Source organism: Oncorhynchus keta, chromosome 10 (assembly GCF_023373465.1).
Source record: "Oncorhynchus keta strain PuntledgeMale-10-30-2019 chromosome 10, Oket_V2, whole genome shotgun sequence".
Lineage (NCBI taxonomy): Eukaryota > Metazoa > Chordata > Actinopteri > Salmoniformes > Salmonidae > Oncorhynchus > Oncorhynchus keta.
This window is the reverse complement of record NC_068430.1, coordinates 78,554,533-78,570,973: the sequence shown is the minus strand read 5'-3', so window position 1 is coordinate 78,570,973 and position 16,441 is coordinate 78,554,533. Positions and strand designations below refer to the sequence as shown.

The 16,441-nt window shown below is 47.9% G+C and overlaps 1 protein-coding gene across 50 annotated transcripts in view; it reads right to left on the bottom strand.

The window, feature by feature from the left end:
• The window catches only part of gnav1 (guanine nucleotide binding protein (G protein) alpha v1), a 56,788-nt gene that overhangs the window by 29,134 nt on the left and 11,213 nt on the right, over positions 1-16,441 (bottom strand). For all 50 annotated transcript variants that reach the window (XM_052528847.1, XM_052528849.1, XM_052528850.1 and 47 more), the window contains exons 3-4: positions 2,553-2,645; positions 608-768 (exon numbers count right to left, since the gene is read on the bottom strand). In XM_052528847.1, the coding sequence (XP_052384807.1) occupies positions 608-768; positions 2,553-2,645 (254 nt within the window). The remainder of the gene's footprint in view (positions 1-607; positions 769-2,552; positions 2,646-16,441) is intronic.

Sequence of the window (16,441 nt, the reverse complement as noted above, 5' to 3'; positions counted from 1 at the left end):
GTAACAGGTCAGTACTCACCCTGCAGTGTGTTGTAACAGGTCAGTACTCACCCTGCAGTGTGTTGTAACAGGTCAGTACTCACCCTGCAGTGTGTTGTAACAGGTCAGTACTCACCCTGCAGTGTGTTGTAACAGGTCAGTATTCACCCTGCAGTGTGTTGTAACAGGTCAGTACTCACCCTGCAGTGTGTTGTAACAGGTCAGTACTCACCCTGCAGTGTGTTGTAACAGGTCAGTACTCACCCTGCAGTGTGTTGTAACAGGTCAGTACTCACCCTGCAGTGTGTTGTAACAGGTCAGTACTCACCCTGCAGTGTGTTGTAACAGGTCAGTATTCACCCTGCAGTGTGTTGTAACAGGTCAGTACTCACCCTGCAGTGTGTTGTAACAGGTCAGTACTCACCCTGCAGTGTGTTGTAACAGGTCAGTATTCACCCTGCAGTGTGTTGTAACAGGTCAGTACTCACCCTGCAGTGTGTTGTAACAGGTCAGTACTCACCCTGACAGTGTGTTGTAACAGGTCAGTATTCACCCTGCAGTGTGTTGTAACAGGTCAGTACTCACCCTGCAGTGTGTTGTAACAGGTCAGTGTTATTAGTTTACTCACTACAGGGCAGAGTCGTTGAGTTCAAACTCGTAACCCCTGGCTGCGGCCTCTCGGACCCCCTGGTCAGCCCACAGACAGGAAAGGGCGTGGCCAATGAAAGGAAACAGCACCTGATCCTCATCAAAACACCTCCCACAGGACAACACAGAGTGGGCGTGCACCTGGGGGGGTGAGAACAAAGAGGGTATCATGTCCATACAGTTTACACGACACAGTACTGAGGGGACATGAAACTACACACGCTGCCGACCCCAAACTCGCTCACACAGCACGAATGACAAGGAAAGGTTATCAGTAGATGAAATTCATCACAGTTTCACAGCTCTAGTTATGAGCCGTCAGACTCAGTGTGGGTGGTGATGGTTTAAGCTCTGTTACCTTTGGCAATAAAGGTATTCAAATTGAATGGAACCTGACAATAACACCTCCCACCCAGTCTCTCACTCCCGATCACACCTCTGTACCATGTCATTACAGAGCAATTACACTACAACTCATTCACTTAACTGGCTATTATTGATGCCCATTTGAACTATGACATTCTAACACAAAATAACACTAGAGAGAGTGTGTTTGTGCGTGTGTATCTGTGTCCGTATCTCTGTGCGTGTGCGTGTGTCTGTGTGTGTGTCTGTGTGTGTGTGTGTGTGTGTGTGTGTGTGTGTAGGGAATGTCCTGAGCTGCCAACAGACTAATGGGTCAGGGCTGAGTAAACATGGAGAGCAGCAGCAGCCAATCAGACCACTGGGACCCGCCAGCCTTCTGTGTGTGTGTGTGTGTGTGTGACAGACACTACTGTCTGCTGTAGGCATGCTGCCCTCTAGTGTCTGTCTGGACAAATCACACTAAAGCCATCAAGTGAAGTAGTGTTTCTTTTGAGGTGGAGACGAAGAAAGAGAAAGACAGACAGACAGACAGACAGACAGACAGACAGACAGACAGACAGACAGACAGACAGACAGACAGACAGACAGTGAGAGCGAGACAAGACAGACAGACAGACAGACAGACAGACAGACAGACAGACAGACAGTGAGAGCGAGACAAGACAGACAGACAGACAGACAGACAGACAGACAGACAGACAGACAGACAGACAGACAGACAGACAGACAGACAGTGAGAGCGAGACAAGACAGACAGACCGACAGTGAGAGCGATAGACAAGACAGACAGACAGACAGTGAGAGCGATAGACAAGACAGACAGACAGTGAGAGCGATAGACAAGACAGACAGACAGACAGTGAGAGTGATAGACTAGACAGACACAGACAGACAGTGAGAGCGATAGACAAGACAGACAGACAGTGAGAGCGATAGACAAGACAGACACAGACAGACAGTGAGAGTGATAGACAAGACAGACACAGACAGACAGTGAGAGCGATAGACAAGACAGACACAGACAGACAGTGAGAGTGATAGACTAGACAGACACAGACAGACAGTGAGAGCGACAGACAGACAGACAGACAGACAGACAGACAGACAGACAGACAGACAGACAGACAGACAGACAGACAGACAGACAGACAGACAGACAGACAGACAGACAGACAGTGAGAGCGAGACAAGAGAGACAGACCGACAGTGAGAGTGATAGACAAGACAGACAGACAGACAGTGAGAGCGATAGACAAGACAGACAGACAGTGAGAGCGATAGACAAGACAGACAGACAGACAGACAGTGAGAGTGATAGACTAGACAGACACAGACAGACAGTGAGAGCGATAGACAAGACAGACAGACAGACAGTGAGAGTGATAGACTAGACAGACACAGACAGACAGTGAGAGCGATAGACAAGACAGACAGACAGTGAGAGCGATAGATAAGACAGACACAGACAGACAGTGAGAGTGATAGACTAGACAGACACAGACAGACAGTGAGAGCGACAGACAGACAGACAGACAGGACACTCCATCTCCCTCTCTAACCTTGTTCTTGCTGTTAGTCAGGTTGATCCGGAGAATGCCCATCCCATGGAGGACAAACTTCATAGAGGTCAGAAGATTGTCCAGCACCGCCGGCTGTACGGGGTCAACAGGGCAGGGGTCAGAGGTAAAAATGTAAAAACAGTTACCACGGCAACGGTGTTCACACCACACAGGAAAAGTACATATAGAACGCATCTGAAAACCCTGTGTATGAAACTACTTTAGTCAAATTAGTGCACTATGGGTAACGGTGCCATTTCAGACACAACTGTAGCCTCTATAACCAAAAAGATCAGACATGAATTACATGGCAACAGTGACAACACCATACAGACAACCTTTATATAACCTCTTCAAATAAAAAGGGTGTTCTTAAAATCAGACTAAAGAGGAGATATCAGACCTGTTAAGAGATATCAGCCCTGTTAAGATGAGATATCAGACCTGTTAAGATGAGATATCAGACCTGTTAAGAGGAGATATCAGACCTGTTAAGATGAGATATCAGACCTGTTAAGAAATATCAGCCCTGTTAAGAGAGATATCAGCCCTGTTAAGAGGAGATATCAGACCTGTTAAGAGGAGATATCAGACCTGATGAGATATCAGACCTGTTAAGAGGAGATATCAGACCTGATGAGATATCAGACCTGTTAAGATGAGATATCAGACCTGTTAAGAGGAGATATCAGACCTGATGAGATATCAGACCTGTTAAGAGGAGATATCAGACCTGATGAGATATCAGACCTGTTAAGATGAGATATCAGACCTGTTAAGAGGAGATATCAGCCCTGTTAAGATGAGATATCAGACCTGATGAGATATCAGACCTGTTAAGAGGAGATATCAGACCTGTTAAGAGGAGATATCAGACCTGTTAAGATGAGATATCAGACCTGTTAAGAGGAGATATCAGACCTGATGAGATATCAGACCTGTTAAGAGGAGATATCAGACCTGATGAGATATCAGACCTGTTAAGAGGAGATATCAGACCTGTTAAGAGGAGATATCAGACCTGTTAAGATGAGATATCAGACCTGTTAAGATGAGATATCAGACCTGTTAAGAGGAGATATCAGACCTGATGAGATATCAGACCTGTTAAGAGGAGATATCAGACCTGTTAAGAGGAGATATCAGACCTGTTAAGAGGAGATATCAGACCTGTTAAGATGAGATATCAGACCTGTTAAGAGGAGATATCAGACCTGTTAAGAGGAGATATCAGCCCTGTTAAGATGATATATCAGACCTGTTAAGACAAGATATCAGACCTGTTAAGAGGAGATATCAGCCCTGTTAAGAGGAGATATCAGACCTGTTAAGAGGAGATATCAGACCTGTTAAGAGGAGATATCAGACCTGTTAAGATGAGATATCAGACCTGTTAAGAGGAGATATCAGACCTGTTAAGAGGAGATATCAGACCTGTTAAGAGGAGATATCAGACCTGTTAAGATGAGATATCAGACCTGTTAAGAGGAGATATCAGCCCTGTTAAGAGGAGATATCAGACCTGTTAAGAGGAGATATCAGACCTGTTAAGATGAGATATCAGACCTGTTAAGAGGAGATATCAGACCTGTTAAGAGGAGATATCAGACCTGTTAAGAGGAGATATCAGACCTGTTAAGAGGAGATATCAGACCTGTTAAGAGGAGATATCAGACCTGTTAAGAGGAGATATCAGACCAGTGTGAAGACTGATGTCTGAAGATGACCAACACAAAATCAAAAGCTCAACTGGATCCAAGGTTGGGATCAATTCCATTTAAAATTCCAGTCAATTCAGGAAGTACACTGACATTCTAATTACAATTGTCCTCAATGCTTTTTAATGAGGAACATTTGGAATTTGGTTTACTTTCTGAATGAACTGGAATTGAAATGGAATTGACCCCAACCCAGACTGTAACTAAACAAAACTCAATATCCACTGAACTCAAAACTGTTTGAATCTGAGTGACTCAATGGGATTAGGGGGATCTATGATAGTCTCTAACCCCCCCCCCCTCTCTTTCCCCCCTTTCTCTTTCCCCCCCTTCTCTTTCCCTCCCTCTTTTCCCCCCTCTCCCCCCTTCTTTTCCCCCCTCTCTTTCACCCCTCCCTCCCTCCCTCCCTCCCTCTATTTCCCCCCTCTCCCTCTCCCCCCTCTGTTACCCCCTCTCCCTCCCCCCCTCTCCTTCTCCCCTGCCAGAAAGAGATAAGCATTACATTCCATCCTGATGTTATCAGTCTCCTTTCTTCCTCGCTGTGTCTGTCTGTCTGTCTGTCTGTCTGTCTGTCTGTAGTTTATTGGAGGTGTTTGACATTCTCAGTGGGGCGTACCTACAGTGTGATAAGAGATCCTGTAACTAACTATGAGAGTGGTGACACACAACTTCAGTATCAGTAATGTGTTAAGCCGGGCCGAGGACAGTCAGCTGTCAGGGAGTAATGATTCTTTATGTACACATTCTCCAATGTTAATCTTTGCTGACACCTGTATATTGATTTGTGTCAGAAAAATAAGCAGCTCAGAGAGAGAGACTCTCATTCCTTCTCTCTCTCCCATCTCACTCTCTTCTTCGCCTCCTCCAGGACGCGAGGGAAGAAAATAAGGGAGGGGAAAATATGCTTTTCTAAAGTATGAGAAGAGTCTCCAAATCAGACTTTAATATTAAATCTCCTGCGTACCTTTCCCTGGTCCTAACAAGCAGCATGTTGCTCGGCTTGGTGACCTCTAACCCCGGTCTGCTGCTGTCCCACGGGCACCATGCTCTAAATTATCACCTAAAAGAAAGGGCATTTGTACCGACACATTACTCACTGTCTGTGTTGGTCAAGACTCCCCCTGTACCCTCACTGTCTGTGTTGGTCAAAACCTCCCCCCTGTACCCTCACTATCTGTGTTGGTCAAAACCTCCCCCCTGTACCCTCACTGTCTGTGTTGGTCAAAACCTCCCCCCTGTACCCTCACTGTCTGTGTTGGTCAAAACCTCCCCCCTGTACCCTCACTGTCTGTGTTGGTCAAAACCTCCCCCCTGTACCCTCACTGTCTGTGTTGGTCAAAACCTCCCCCCTGTACCCCCAATGTCTGTGTTGGTCAAGACCTCCCCCCCTGTACCCCCAATGTCTGTGTTGGTCAAAACCTCCCCCCTGTACCCTCACTGTCTGTGTTGGTCAAAACCTCCCCCTGTACCCCCAATGTCTGTGTTGGTCAAAACCTCCCCCTGTACCCCCAATGTCTGTGTTGGTCAAGACCTCCCCCCCTGTACCCTCACTGTCTGTGTTGGTCAAGACCTCCCCCCCTGTACCCCCAATGTCTGTGTTGGTCAAAACCTCCCCCCTTCAAAAGTGTCACAGTGTACAGGCCAAAAAAGGTCCCTTTACACAGTGATGAGATGTGTCCTGATGAGATGTGTCCTGGTGAGATGTGTCCTGATGAGATGTGTCCTGGTGAGATGTGTCCTGGTGAGATGTGTCCTGATGAGATGTGTCCTGGTGAGATGTGTCCTGGTGAGATGTGTCCTGGTGAGATGTGTCCTGGTGAGATGTGTCCTGATGAGATGTGTCCTGGTGAGATGTGTCCTGATGAGATGTGTCCTGGTGAGATGTGTCCTGATGAGATGTGTCCTGATGAGATGTGTCCTGGTGAGATGTGTCCTGATGAGATGTGTCCTGGTGAGATGTGTCCTGATGAGATGTGTCCTGGTGAGATGTGTCCTGGTGAGATGTGTCCTGATGAGATGTGTCCTGGTGAGATGTGTCCTGGTGAGATGTGTCCTGATGAGATGTGTCCTGGTGAGATGTGTCCTGGTGAGATGTGTTCTGATGAGATGTGTCCTGATGAGATGTGTCCTGGTGAGATCTGTCCTGATGAGATGTGTCCTGGTGAGATCTGTCCTGATGAGATCTGTCCTGGTGAGATGTGTCCTGGTGAGATGTGTCCTGATGAGATGTGTCCTGATGAGATGTGTCCTGATGAGATGTGTCCTGGTGAGATGTGTCCTGATGAGATGTGTCCTGGTGAGATCTGTCCTGATGAGATGTGTCCTGGTGAGATGTGTCCTGATGAGATGTGTCCTGATGAGATGTGTCCTGGTGAGATGTGTCCTGGTGAGATGTGTTCTGATGAGATGTGTCCTGATGAGATGTGTCCTGGTGAGATCTGTCCTGATGAGATGTGTCCTGGTGAGATGTGTCCTGATGAGATGTGTCCTGATGAGATGTGTCCTGGTGAGATCTGTCCTGATGAGATCTGTCCTGATGTATTCAGATTATAAACACCCCACCTGATGGTCAGATCCTTCCTCTACCCTCCTGTCTCCCTGTTCTGTCCTGTTGTATTCAGATTATAAACACCCCACCTGATGGTCAGATCCTTCCTCTACCCTCCTGTCTCCCCGTTCTGTCCTGTTGTATTCAGATTATAAACACCCCACCTGATGGTCAGATCCTTCCTCTACCCTCCTGTCTCCCCGTTCTGTCCTGTTGTATTCAGATTATAAACACCCCACCTGATGGTCAGATCCTTCCTCTACCCTCCTGTCTCCCCGTTCAAAACAAACACATTCCTGGCCTTGTTTCCAGGCCACTTTATTTGAAGTGTGTGTTGTCAGATCAGACGTACCAGAGCTTCCCAGAAAAGTTTTATTAAAAAAATAGCTTTTCTCCATCCCAACTTCTCTCTCCCCTCCCCCACCATCTCCATCCTACTTCCTCTCTCCCCCCTCTTGATTTTTCTCCCCTGCACCCTCCCTCTTCAAAGAAACATCCTCCATTGACTAGAAATTTAGCCTCCTCTGTTAACAGACTAATGGACACAGACCCTCTCTCCTCCCCCACCATCTTCTCTCTCTCTCTGTTAACAGACTAATGGACACAGACCCTCTCTCCTCCCCCCAGGTGTTTGTAAAGTAATCTGATCTCAATATCTGAGGGTTCCGTCACCCCTGTGTATAGTCTATATGTGTGTAGGAAGGGGGATACAATTCCAGATACCCCCATTCACCTCTGCAGCTATTGTCTGCTATGCTGTCAGCATAGCTAATGCTCCAGTCACTACTCACCCCGAGGCGAGATACAGGAACACACACACACACACACACACACACACACACACACACACACACACACACACACACACACAATAGAGAGAGTAAGGAGGGTGAGCCAGAGAAAAGGAGGGAGAGAAAAAGGAGGAGGGGAAAGTGAGAGAACAATGAAGACTGCAGAGGGAAAAAACAACAAGTCAGAAAAGACTGAGGGCCTCAGTTTGCAGCCCAAATGGCATCCTACTCCCTATATAGTGCACTACTTCTGACCTGGGCCCATAGTGCACTATAGAGGGGATAGGGAGCCATTGGGACGCAGCCTCAGTCTTCACTACTCCTACAGCAGCCTCAGTCTTCACTACTCCTACAGCAGCCTCAGTCTTCACTACTCATAACTGCTACAGCAGTCTCAGTCTTCACTACTCCTACAGCAGTCTCAGTCTTCACTACTCCTACAGCAGCCTCAGTCTTCACTACTCCTACAGCAGTCTCAGTCTTCACTACTCATAACTGCTACAGCAGCCTCAGTCTTCACTACTCCTACAGCAGCCTCAGTCTTCACTACTCCTACAGCAGCCTCAGTCTTCACTACTCCTACAGCAGCCTCAGTCTTCACTACTGCTACAGCAGCCTCAGTCTTCACTACTCCTACAGCAGTCTCAGTCTTCACTACTCCTACAGCAGCCTCAGTCTTCACTACTCCCACAGCAGCCTCAGTCTTCACTACTCCTAAAGCAGCCTCAGTCTTCACTACTCCTACAGCAGCCTCAGTCTTCACTACTCCTACAGCAGTCTCAGTCTTCACTACTCATAACTGCTACAGCAGCCTCAGTCTTCACTACTCCTACAGCAGCCTCAGTCTTCACTACTCCCACAGCAGCCTCAGTCTTCACTACTCCTACAGCAGCCTCAGTCTTCACTACTCCTACAGCAGTCTCAGTCTTCACTACTCATAACTGCTACAGCAGCCTCAGTCTTCACTACTCATAACTGCTACAGCAGCCTCAGGTCCAGACAGGTTTTAAAGGACTAATCCCAAGGTAGTGTGTGTGTGTGTGTGTGTGTGTGTGTGTGTGTGTGTGTGTGTGTGTGTGTGTGTGTGTGTGTGTGTGTGTGTGTTTTCCACCAAACCCCTCATTCAACCACACCTTACAGAGCAGGTCCAATAGGATGTATGTATGACAGTTGTGTGTACATTGTTTATTGGGGCGGCATGCGCACGTCCATGAATGAAAACATCCCCAGGGCGTTATCAGACAGGATCATGTAGAACTACAAGTGAATCGGTACCCTGGTATAATAATGGTCCCAAAGGACGACGTCTGGACCACAAACTGGATGTTGTTCAGCTGTACATTCATATTGTATGGATGAGCAGGTTCAAACTGCCACATCCCCGACCACGAAAACAAGCCTGTGATCACGAAGGACACAGACATACAAAACCACCTACTTGCCTGCCAAGGGACTTGGAGAGACAGATTGCAGGGGTGTCACATAATGGTTGTCCAACTTCCTTTCTTTTTAGGGCTGGGGGTATGTTTGTATTGTTGTGGTAGCGAGAGGTTACTATGTACTGCCTGGAAGTGAGGCTTCAACATTCTCTTCTTGATATGGTCTCTTCTTGATATAGTATTTCTGGACAATGTTACAAAAACAATATGTGGAATGCAGCTGAACTGGCTGAGATCTGGCGTTCAATCATTAACTACTGCAGTGTTGTGTTAAAGCTGAGAGCTTTTCTGCTCAACGGAATTCTCTGCACTGTTCTAGAATTGGACACAGTTCAAGAATCTTCAGTGTTCTAGAATCGTCAACACTGTTCTAGAATTTTCAACACTGTTCTAGAATCCTCAGACAATAAAATGACATCCCCCAGAGTTCTGAGTGCCCCCTCCTTGTTGACATAGCTGGTGGAATGAGAGAAAAATCTCTCTCTGCTGAATAAAACCACTCCACAGCCCCAGGCCTGGGATCTGAGGCAAATAAAGGAGGGATGAGACAGAGGAAGGGCCTTCTTTATGTCTCTCTATGTCAAATCAAATAACATTTGATTGGTTGCGTACACATATTTTGCAGATGCTCATGCAGGTGCAGCGAAAATATTTTTATAGCTCCAACAGCGCAGTAATACCTAACAATACAAAACTATACACACTAATCCAAAACATTTAAATAAAGGAATTAAGAAGTATCAGAACGAGCAATGTCAGAGTCCGTAATATAGAAATACACTGAGTGTACAAAACATTAGGAACACCTTCCTAATATTGAGTTGCACCTCCTTTGGCCCTCAGAACAGTCTCAATTCATCGGGTCATGGACTACAAGGTGTTGAAAGCGTTCCTCAGGGATGCTGGCCCATGTTGACTCCAATGCTTCCCACAGTTGTGTCAAGTTGACTGGATGTCCTTTGAGTGGTGACCATTCTTGATACACACGGGAAACTGTTGAGCATGAAACACCCAGCAGCATTGAAATGCTTGACATACTCAAGCCTGGCACCTACTACCATACCCTGTTCAAAGGCACTTAAATATGTTGTCTTGCCCATTCACACACTGAAGGCTTAAAAATCCTTCTTTAACCGGTCTCCTCCCCTTCATATTTAACCAGTCTCCTCCCCTTCATATTTAACCAGTCTCCTCCCCTTCATCTTTAACCAGTCTCCTCCCCTTCATCTTTAACCAGTCTCCTCCCCTTCATCTTTAACCAGTCTCCTCCCCTTCATCTTTAACCAGTCTCCTCCCCTTCATCTTTAACCAGTCTCCTCCCCTTCATCTTTAACCAGTCTCCTCCCCTTCATCTTTAACCAGTCTCCTCCCCTTCATCTTTAACCAGTCTCCTCCCCTTCATCTTTAACCAGTCTCCTCCCCTTCATCTTTAACCAGTCTCCTCCCCTTCATCTTTAACCAGTCTCCTCCCCTTCATCTTTAACCAGTCTCCTCCCCTTCATCTTTAACCAGTCTCCTCCCCTTCATCTTTAACCAGTCTCCTCCCCTTCATCTTTAACCAGTCTCCTCCCCTTCATCTTTAACCAGTCTCCTCCCCTTCATCTTTAACCAGTCTCCTCCCCTTCATCTTTAACCAGTCTCCTCCCCTTCATCTTTAACCAGTCTCCTCCCCTTCATCTTTAACCAGTCTCCTCCCCTTCATCTTTAACCTGTCTCCTCCCCTTCATCTTTAACCTGTCTCCTCCCCTTCATCTTTAACCTGTCTCCTCCCCTTCATCTTTAACCTGTCTCCTCCCCTTCATCTTTAACCTGTCTCCTCCCCTTCATCTTTAACCTGTCTCCTCCCCTTCATCTTTAACCTGTCTCCTCCCCTTCTACACTGATTGAAGTGGATTTAACAGGTGACATTAATAAGGGACCATAGTTTTCATCTGGATTCGCCTGTCTGTCATGGATAGGACAAGTGTTCCTAATGTTTTGTACATTCAGTGTATATGTATATGATAGAAAAGGTGTGTACAGCAGTAGTTATATATGGATGAGCCTTGACAAGAGTACAATATATACAGGATGTAAACATTATTAAAGTGACCAGTGTTCAATGACTATGTACATAGGGCGGCAGTCTCTAAGGTGCAGGGTAGAGTAACCGGGTGGTAGCCGGATAGTAACAGTGACTAAGTTCAGGGCAGGGTACTGGGCGGAGGTCGGTTAGTGATGACTATTTAACAGTCTGATGGCCTGGAGATAGAAGCTGTTTATCGGTCTCTTGGATCCAGCTTTGATGCACCTGTACGGTCTTCGCTTTCTAGATGGTAGCGGGGTGAACAGGTTGTGGCTCGTGTGGCTGAGGTCCTTGATGATCTTCTTGGCCTTCCTGTGACACGGGGTGCTGTAGACCAGGGTCTCCCAAACTGGGTCCCCACCACTCCCCTCGTGTGGCTGAGGTCCTTGATGATCTTCTTGGCCTTCCTGTGACACGGGGTGCTGTAGACCAGGGTCTCCGGGGTGCTGTAGACCAGGGTCTCCGGGGTGCTGTAGACCAGGGTCTCCGGGGTGCTGTAGACCAGGGTCTCCGGGGTGCTGTAGACCAGGGTCTCCCAAACTGGGTCCACTCCCCCGGGTGCATGTTTTCTTTTTGCCCTGGCCCTCCACAGCTGATTCAAATAACCATCTCATCATCAAGCTTTGATTATTTGAATCAGCTGTGTAGCACTTGGGCAAAAACTAAAATATGGACTCAGGACCCAGTTTGGAGGGCAGGCAGTGTGCCCCCGGTGATGCGTTGACCACACCACCCTCTGCAGTAGAGGTCGACCGATTATGATTCTTCAACTCCGATACCGATTATTGGAGGACAAAAAAAAGCCGATACCGATTGAATCGGCCGATTTTTAAAATGTATTTGTAATAATGACAATTACAATACTGAATGAACACTTATTTTAACTTAATATATCAATAAAATCAATTTAGCCTCAAATAAATAATGAAACATGTTCAATTTTATTTTAATAATGCAAAAACAAAGTGTTGGAGAAGAAAGTAAAAGTGCAATATGTGCCATGTCAGAAAGCTGACGTTTCAGTTCCTTGCTCGGAACATGTGAAAGCTGGTGGTTCCTTTTAACATGAGTCTTCAATAATCATTTGATTAAAAGTTAAGAAGGTAAAAAAAAAGGTAAGAAGTTTTAGGTTGTGGTTATTATACACTGCTCAAAAAAATAAAGGGAACACTAAAATAACACATCCTAGATCTGAATGAATGAAATATTCTTATTAAATACTTTTCTTTACATAGTTGAATGTGCAGACAATAAAATCACACAAAAATTATCAATGGAAATCAAATTTATCAACCCATAGAGGTCTGGATTTGAAGTCACACTCAAAATTAAAGTGGAAAACCACACTACAGGCTGATCCAACTTTGATGTAATGTCCTTAAAACAAGTCAAAATGAGGCTCAGTAGTGTGTGTGGCCTCCACGTGCCTGTATGACCTCCCTACAACGCCTGGGCATGCTCCTGATGAGGTGGCAGATGGTCTCCTGAGGGATCTCCTCCCAGACCTGGACTAAAGCGAGACATGATGTCCCAGATGTGCTCAATTGGATTCAGGTCTGGGGAACGGGCGGGCCAGTCCATAGCATCAATGCCTTCCTCTTGCAGGAACTGCTGACACACTCCAGCCACATGAGGTCTAGCATTGTCTTGCATTGGGAGGAAACCAGTGCCAACCGCACCAGCATATGGTCTCACAAGGGGTCTGAGGATCTCATCTCGGTACCTAATGGCAGTCAGGCTACCTCTGGCGAGCACATGGAGGGCTGTGCAGCCCCCCAAAGAAATGCCACCCCACACCATGACTGACCCACTGCCAAACCGGTCATGCTGGAGGATGTTGCAGGCAGAAGAACGTTCTCCACGGCGTCTCCAGACTCTGTCACATGTGCTCAGTGTGAACCTGCTTTCACCAGTGGCGAATTTGCCAATCTTGGTGTTCGCTGGCAAATGCCAAACGTCCTGCACGGTGTTGGGCTGTAAGCACAACCCCCACCTGTGGACGTCGGGCCCTCATACCACCCTCATGGAGTCTGTTTCTGACCGTTTGAGCAGACACATGCACATTTGTGGCCTGCTGGAGGTCATTTTCCAGGGCTCTGGTAGTGCTCCTCCTGCTCCTCCTTGCACAAAGGCGGAGGTAGCGGTCCTGCTGCTGGGTTGTTGCCCTCCTACGGCCTCCTCCACGTCTCCTGATGTACTGGCCTGTCTCCTGGTAGCGCCTCTATGCTCTGGACACCACGCTGACAGACACAGCAAACCTTCTTGCCACAGCTTGCATTGATGTGCCATCCTGGATGAGCTGCACTACCTGAGCCACTTGTGTGGGTTGTAGACTCAGTCTCATGCTACCACTAGAGTGAAAGCACCACCAGCATTCAAAAGTGACCAAAACATCAGCCAGAAAGCATAGGAACTGAGAAGTGGTCTGTGGTCACTGGGGGTGTCTTGCTAATTGCCTATAATTTCCACCTTTTGTCTATTCCATTTGCACAACAGCATGTGAAATTTATTGTCAATCAGTGTTGCTTCCTAAGTGGACAGTTTGTTTTCACAGAAGTGTGATTGACTTGGAGTTACATTGTGTTGTTTAAGTGTTCCCTTTATTTTTTTGAGCAGTGTAGGAATTATCGGACTATTTCTCTCTATACCATTTGTATTTCATATACCATTGACTATTGAATGGCACTTTAGTATTGCCAGTGTAACAGTATAGCTTCGGTATCTCTCCTCGCTTTTACCTGGGCTCGAACCAGGAACACAATGACAACAGCCACCCTCGAAGCAGCGTTAGCCATGCAGAGCAAGGGGAACAACTACTCCAAGTCTCAGAGCGAGTGACGTTTGAAACGCTATTAGCGCGCACCCTGCTAACTAGCTAGCCATTTCACATCACATCGTTACACCAGCCTGATCTCGGGAGCTGATAGGCTTGAAGTCATAAACAGCAGAGCTGCTGGCAAATCGCATGAAAGTGCTGTTTGAATGAATGCTTTAGAGCCTGCTGGTGTCTACCATCGCTCAGTCAGACTGCTCTATCAAATCATAGACGTAAACATAAAAACACACAGAAATATGAGCCTTAGGACATTAATATGGTCGAATCCAGAAACTATCATCTCGAAAACAAGACGTTTATTCTTTCAGTGAAATACGGGACCGTTCCGTATTTTACCTAACGGGTGGCAACCCTCAGTCTAAATATTCCTGTTACATTGCACAACCTTCAATGTTATGTCATAATTACGTACAATTCTGGCAAATTAGTTCACAACGAGCCAGGCGGCCCAAACTGTTGCATATACCCTGACTCTGCGTGCAATGAACGCAAGAGAAATGACACAATTTCACCCGGTTAGTATTGCCTGCTAACATGGATTTCGTTTTAGCTAAATATGCAGGTTTAAGAAGATATACTTCTGTATATTGATTTTAAGAAAGGCATTGATGTTTATGGTTAGGTTCACATTGGAGCAACGACAGTCCTTTTTCGCGAATGCGCACCGCATCGTTTATATACAACGCAGGACACGCTGGATAAACTAGTAATATCATCACACCATGTGAAAGTTATAACTTGTGATTATGATTGATTAAGTTTAATGCTCGCTAGCAACTTAACTTGGCTTCTTACTGCATTCACGTAACAGACGGGCTCCTCGTGAGGCAGGTGGTTAGAGCATTGGACTCGTTAACCGTAAGGAACACCGTAATTCCCGAGCTGACAAGGTAAAAAATCTGTCGTTTTGCCCCTGAACAAGGCAGTTAACCCACAGTTCCTAGGCCGTCATTGAAAATAAGAATGTGTTCTTAACGGACTTGCCTAGTTAAATAAAGATGAAATAAAATGTGTAAAAAAACATATTATTTTAATTTTAAAATCAGTGTCCAAAATTACAGATTTCCGGTCGTTATAAAAACTTGAAATCGGCCCTAATTAATCGGCCATTCTGATTAATCGGTCGACCTCTAACTCTGGAAAGGCCTGCGGTTGCAAACGGTGCAATTGTCGTACCAGGTAATGATACAGCCCGACAGAAAGCTCTCAGGGGCCAAGCCGAATTTCTTCAGCCTCGCTGTTGCGCCTTCTTCAATGGATGGACCATTTCAGGTTGTCAGTGATGTGAGGAGAGAGGGGGAGGGAAGGGGAGGAGAGAGGAGAGAGGGGGAGGGAAGGAGAGAGGGGGAGGGAAGGAGAGAGGGGGAGGGAAGGAAGGAGAGAGGGGGAGGGAAGGAGAGGGGGGAGGGAAGGAGAGAGGGGGAGGGAAGGAGAGGGGGGAGGGAAGGAGAGGGGGGAGGGAAGGAAGGAAGGAGAGAGGGGAGGGAAGGAGAGGGGGAGGGAAGGAGAGGGGGGAGGGAAGGAGAGAGGGGGAGGGAAGGAGAGGGGGGAGGGAAGGAGAGGGGGGGGAGGGGAAGGAAGGAGAGAGGGGGGAGGGAAGGAGAGGGGGGAGGGAAGGAAGGAAGGAGAGAGGGGGAGGGAAGGAGAGAGGGGGAGGGAAGGAGAGAGGGGGAGGGAAGGAGAGAGGGGGAGGGAAGGAGAGGGGGAGGGAAGGAAGGAGGGAAGGAGAGAGGGGGAGGGAAGGAGAGAGGGGGAGGGAAGGAGAGAGGGGGAGGGAAGGAGAGAGGGGGAGGGAAGGAGAGAGGGGGAGGGAAGGAGAGGGGGGAGGGAAGGAGAGAGGGGGAGGGAAGGAGAGGGGGGAGGGAAGGAGGGAAGGAGAGAGGGGGAGGGAAGGAGAGAGGGGGAGGGAAGGAGAGAGGGGGAGGGAAGGAGAGGGGGGGAGGGAAGGAGAGAGGGGGAGGGAAGGAGAGAGGGGGAGGGAAGGAGAGAGGGGGAGGGAAGGAGAGAGGGGGAGGGAAGGAGAGAGGGGGAGGGAAGGGGGGGGGGGAGGGAAGGAGAGAGGGGGAGGGAAGGAGAGAGGGGGAGGGAAGGAGAGAGGGGGAGGGAAGGAGGGGAGGGGGGAGGGAAGGAGAGAGGGGGAGGGAAGGAGAGAGGGGGAGGGAAGGAGAGGGGGGAGGGAAGGAGAGAGGGGGAGGGAAGGAAGGGGAAGGAGAGGGGGAGGGAAGGAGAGAGGGGAGGGAAGGAGGGAAGGAGAGGGGGGAGGGAAGGAGAGGGGGGAGGGAAGGAAGGAAGGAGAGAGGGGGAGGGAAGGAGAGAGGGGGAGGGAAGGAGAGAGGGGGAGGGAAGGAGAGAGGGGGAGGGAAGGAGAGAGGGGGGAGGGAAGGAGAGGGGGAGGGAAGGAAGGAAGGAGAGAGGGGAGGGAAGGAGAGAGGGGGAGGGAAGGAGAGAGGGGGGAGGGAAGGAGAGAGGGGAGGGAAGGAGAGAGGGGAGGG